General features: G+C 39.7%; 1 protein-coding gene and 1 long non-coding RNA gene across 2 annotated transcripts; both read right to left on the bottom strand.

The window, feature by feature from the left end:
* Nucleotides 1–238: 238 nt before the first annotated feature.
* Nucleotides 239–1948, bottom strand: LOC121937865. The gene is made up of 3 exons (XR_006105217.1): nucleotides 1876–1948; nucleotides 1542–1599; nucleotides 239–1154 (listed from the first exon to the last, which is right to left on the bottom strand). It is a non-coding gene; the product is annotated as an uncharacterized LOC121937865 (long non-coding RNA).
* A 2013-nt stretch (nucleotides 1949–3961) lies between these two features.
* Nucleotides 3962–4983, bottom strand: LOC121937866 (neoverrucotoxin subunit alpha-like; the record flags this gene model as incomplete). Its single annotated transcript, XM_042481163.1, has 1 exon — nucleotides 3962–4983. A coding segment is annotated over one exon (578 nt), but the record flags the coding sequence as incomplete, so codon positions are not given.
* Nucleotides 4984–5725: the final 742 nt, after the last annotated feature.

Genomic DNA, 5725 nt, shown 5'->3' with positions numbered 1-5725 from the left:
GAGCAGCGCTCGTTCACGAGTATTCCTCTCGTAGTCTGCTCGTAGTAGGTTAGCTTATTAACAACAGCAGCTAATCAGCAATATAACGACAGCGGTGCTGGTCAGTTTTTATATTTAATTGACAATCAGCCGTTAAGGACTAGCTTTACATCTGATTATTACTAATGTCTATGCAGCGGAGGTAAGTAAACATTGATATTAAAGCTTTATATTGCAAACTTGAATTGCAGTTGGGCTATTATTATGTAATATTTGGCTTTATTACAAGGTCGGGTTAACGTTAATTATTGTACACATTTGTGTGGGTGTACAATGCTTAACACAAACTAATTCACAAATTAGTGGTGTATGAATGCAGTGTATAATGTCTCAAGCACCATGAGAGGGAAGAAAGGGTGTAGTGAGAGAAAGCACAGAATGTAGGTGAATAGAGTGATGAACAAAAGTCATTTAAATAGTAAAATATTCTGGTTATAATTTAACTATATAAAAAAGCTGGAGACTTATCCTTACACAAAGATGTCTGCCCTGTCATATTTACAAGTATGTTTTTCATACAGTAGAAATACAGATCCTGTTGAGAATAAAATCCAGAACGGGGTCATTGGGGTCCAAAATTCGATCAAGAAACTTACCCACGTTTGATTGTAGCCTCAAGAGACTGTGTAATGCTACTTAAAAAAATATCATTCCCCACATTGGTGAAATGAACTCCATCTCTTCTAAATATACCAGGGCAGTCAAACTTTATGCAAGGATGTTTTACGCTGTTTCCGCCCAAATCAGTGACAAATGTGCCCATCACTCTGTTCACCCACATTCGGGTCTCGTTGATCTTCTGGATCTGCTTTCCTCCAGTGACCTCTCTCATTGATTGATGACAGGATGATCTTCATCCCTGGAAAGTTGTCACGGAGGTTCAGCAGGTACTGCTTCATTGTGGCGACGAGCTCCACATCTGTGATTTTTCCCAGATCGTTGCCGCCACAGTGGATGAGCAGGACATTAATTGTTAAAAAAAGAGCAGGAGGTCCCTCCACCCCAGCCAAACCACCACACATGACCATCCATGCCGAGGTTGCTCCCTGTGGTGCGTCTGGTTCGTTCTTCCCCACGTTGGTTGTAGATGTCCCCAATAAGCCAGATTCTTCTTTCTACATGGAGTCAAATATATTAAAAAACATAAAACGTGGTTACTTAATAGTGTTCTTTGAAGATAATGGTACATGTTGTTTAAGTAGTATCAAGTTTTATGTAAGTTAATACGTGACTCATGATAATTCAAGTCATAGTGACTTGAGTAGGGAATTCATGATACATTCTGGATGAGTTGCTTTTCTACAACATAAGACATGCAACAAGTAAACATTACTTATATAGCTATATGATTTACTTACATTGTTATGAAGTGTTACCAGGGTTGTATATTAACACCAACAAATGTTAATCAGCTATGCAAGTATTATTATTATTATGGGATGCAAAAATGGATGTGGACAACGTGTAGATGAATAATAATATTTGTGAAGAACATAGGACACCTTGTCCAATGGCTGGGATCTCCCTCTTCTTGTCCAACTCCATGAATGACTTATCCATCTATAATTAAATAAAGTAAAAACAGTTACGTTCTGCGTTTTTTGTTTTCTTTAAGAATGTGTACTTAAAGAGTTTGTAAGACAACATGCATTCTCTTTTGCAAAGCAAAGTAACAGATTTAGGAAAGAACGGTGGGTACATTTCATGTTATATTAATTGTGCTTATGTACATTTATTTTAATTACCAGAAAATGTATGACTGCAGAAAAGTACTGATAGCAAGTAAGCAAATGCATATTTAGCACAATTAAGACAAAGACTCAGTGTCAAGTCCACCTCTTTTTCCCACCAAATTGACGCGAGGACAACTCGATTCAAGGTTCCAACTCAAACTTTTATTTTATTTTTAGTTGGTTGGTGGTCTTGTTTCATAGGTTGTAAACCTTTAAAGACAGAAAACAAAATTACCATCCAGCACAGAACCAAAAAGTTGACACATTACCCATTTTCAATTAATTAATCATTTAAGCCTTTTAAATTGAATAAAGAATAATCAAGAAAAAGAGTAGTGTTTTAACATTTAACAGAATATATATGCTATATTTTTACTCTATTTAAGCTCAAAATTAAATATCTTAATAGCTTATTGGACAGAAAATCAAATAAATGCTGCACATTTCAGACGACAAGAAGCAAATAAACATTCTACAGACCATTGGCGTCTTTGGCCTGAATCCGAAGGTGGACTTGGGTCTCCTCTCCTTTGTCTCCTCTTGCTCCTTTCTCCTCTGTGTGTGTGACTGTTGAGCTCCCCCAGTCCTTCCCAGATGCTCTAAATCAGAGTGCAATCAAGCACCCTCTTGCCTCTCCCTGTTGCACTCTGGGAAATGTAGTCCCATGTACTGAGACTCAGCTTGACACGCAGCTTCTTATTATGTCTGATAGTGTGTGCAAAAATGTCCCTTCAAAAGTTAAAACAAAACCTTCGCCAGTTCGTGTTTGCATACATCTGATATTAATTATCAAAGAAACAACTTTGTGTTTGACAGCGGCTAATATTAGCTTAGCCATAACTTTTTTTGCTGATAGCATAGACGAGGTTGAGCTTCAGAGCATCATATACTGTATGTACTGTATGTATACCAGAGGCTGTTTTATTGGCAGTCAGAGATTTATTATGTATTACTGTTTGTAATCTTACCTTCTTGTGGAGCGATGATATGATGTCTTTTGTCTCTTCTCAGATGCAGAGGGCTATGCCTTTTGGTGTGTGTGTTGTTATAACCTGGATCCTGAAGATCCAGAGATCAGATCGAATTTGTTGCGTCTACGCATCGGCGCTCTGTACCGAACTATCTGCATGGGTTGCTGGGGTAACCACGTAGGCATCAATACATGCGATGGTGACGCGGATTACCAACATGGAAGTATGAGCAGCAGAAAAATGGAGAAACAACATTTCCCCATCCAAATACTGGTGTCAATTGAAGTCGCCGTGCTGAATTCCTCCACTGGGAAGCGTCCACGACACATTTGATGATGGCAGGTGGTGTGCCAATTTTCGAATGTGTTACTGGACGTTTGACAGGATCTCTAATATCTGATTTGAATGACCAGAACATATGGACTGAAGACGCATTTGTAGAAGTCTGATTTGAATCGTATTTCAAACCACCTCCACATGTGGTTTGGATTGGATTAGTAAAAATCGGATTTCATGTGTTAATTTGCTATTCAGACTTTATAAAATCAATCTGTATATGACAAAAATCGGATTTGGGCTGGCAGTCTGATCAAAACCCTTAGACACAAGCAAATATTTGTATGATTTCTTCACCAAGGCTGACACATCCAATATGTTGGCGAACAGCACCACAGGCCAGCACCTCGTCTTCCGCCGGCAGCTGTAGGTTCTGATAAGCTGCAAAAAAAGAAAAAAACAAGAAGAAAATGAATAAATTTGTCCTATAAATTTTTTTTACATCATATATCATTCATTCTGTATCCCGTCCCGGGTGTTCACCCCACAGGCTGCGGGTCGATTCACCGTGTGAGCGAAACAAACCAGCCAGGATGAGGAGCCCGATGTAGCCCCTGATTTCGGTGGCATCCATATCCCTCCAGTCACCGTGGACACGCTGCCCCTCCAGGTTGGTCATCGGATGATCTCATCCGTGACAAAAAAATCCAAACTGGTCTCTGCTGGGTCTACATCTCCATTATTATACTCCCATACTTGTACTTCAATACTGTCCCTGCCAGTACTTTGATGGTCACTGTCGGGTACTTCTGGTAAGGTGTAGCTGACATATCGAGTATTTCAACAGAAAAGCCAGTGCACACCTTCAAAAACTGTGTGGACAGGTGCGTAGGAGAAAAAACACTTGCGGGTAAAAGAAGATGGGACCCGCAAACTGTCCTGTACTTGCAAAAAAACAGTTTTATTAAATACTCAATACAACGTTTTGGTCCAATGGACCTTCATCAGGTAAACATTCAGATACAGTCAATACAAGCAAATAGACACTTCCTTGTAGGCAGCCAGTCAAAGAGCAGAAAAATCCCGGTCCTAAAGTTTGTTTTCTTTTAGTTAATCTGAAGGACTGCATGTCCTACCCAGTGTCACATAAGTAATCTGTAAATACATTTTTAAGTGTCAATTTTTTTAAGATAGATACATTTAAACCCCCCCATGGGACATTGGGAGTATTGAAGACCATGTGAACATCATTCAACAAAAAGTAGTAATAATAAAAGTACCAAATAAATCATCCACACAAGGCTTCAAAGACAAGAATCATTAGCAGATAAATAAGTAGATCAACAGATAGTGATCAAACTTTGTAATTTAGCCACAGAGCGGCTCTTACTTAAGTGGACGCAGGAAGGCAAAGGATTCTCGTCCAATCCAGAAGCCCGGGTAAACAGGCTCAGTGAATGTGGTGCGAAAGGTGTACAAATGAGTCAGAGTGTCAGATGAGACTTTGTAGAAGGACAGAGTGCCATCATACCAGTCCAGATACACCCCAATTCTGTCACACGTAGCAGCGATGAAAGACTTGTTCCACACGTTGTAAATATGATGGGCCTCAAGAACGTGTTCTCCGGTTGATGAATATTTGCCGAAAGTCCATGACGTGGTATTTTTACCAAACTTGCTGTCTGAACTGTCTCTTGCTCTGTCAATTCTCTTGTATGCAACAGCAACATAAACAATTTCTTTGGAACTGGTACCCCAGTCTACCTCCCAGTAATGGCACCCAGACAAGCCCTCTTTGCACAACACCTGAGGATACTTCATAAACCTCTCTGGGTGATCAGGATATGACTGTGATTGTCCATACTTTGCCTTCTTGTTTCCCTCAGACAGAGAGAGTTTTTTATTTGCAGTGTTTGGGTCCAGGGTGAGATCACAGGCATCTGATGGAGAGACCAAAAAAATGTCTTATTAGTGTTATTCGTGGGGCTGTCAGCGTTAGCACGTTAACCGTAAAGCAGTTGAGGTCCATACATAATACCTTATTTGAAAACAAAAAAAAACAAAAACGTTAGTCACCAGCAATCCCAACTGACATTTCTATCTGTAAGAGGCTGTTAGTATGTATTTTTATGATTATGCATCCTCCATAATTAGTTCGAGACTCGATGTCTACCTCAAGAAAATACCTACCGAAATACCGTGAAGTTTTAGTGCCTATAAGTGGATACCTGAGCTGGACCAGTGCCAGTAAATTTAGCAACACAAATACATGCCTCATTCCTCAAAAGAAGTCTAGTACCTGACATGTTAGTAATTGATACCTACTTACAGCATTGTATAAATACTACTGCCTTTCCATGTGATCGGGGTCAGCCAGCGTTCTATGTTCTGTGTCAGTTAGTCTGCGCTTAGTCTTGTCTCTCGCCTTGTCTTTGTTGTACTTGTCCTCATTTGTAGTCTTCGTTTTAGTTTATCTTTGTACTCATCTTTATTTATGTTGTACTGGTTTGTTGTACTCATGTTTGTTGGAATTGTAATTTTAATTGTATACAACAGAGCAGGGGATACATTTTGGCAAGAAAAGGTAGCATGGCCAGTTCACGGGGGTCCTTGGACTTCTGACCTCGAGATATCTGACTGAAAATGGGTTATTGGGTACCCATGAGTCTCCCTTTTTTTGGACATGCCCACTTTATGCTAGTCACA

Source organism: Plectropomus leopardus, unplaced genomic scaffold, assembly GCF_008729295.1.
Source record: "Plectropomus leopardus isolate mb unplaced genomic scaffold, YSFRI_Pleo_2.0 unplaced_scaffold27694, whole genome shotgun sequence".
In the NCBI taxonomy this organism is placed as follows: Eukaryota; Metazoa; Chordata; class Actinopteri; order Perciformes; family Serranidae; genus Plectropomus; species Plectropomus leopardus.
The sequence above is the reverse complement of the archived record's forward strand: the minus strand, read 5'-3'. Positions and strand labels throughout refer to the sequence as shown.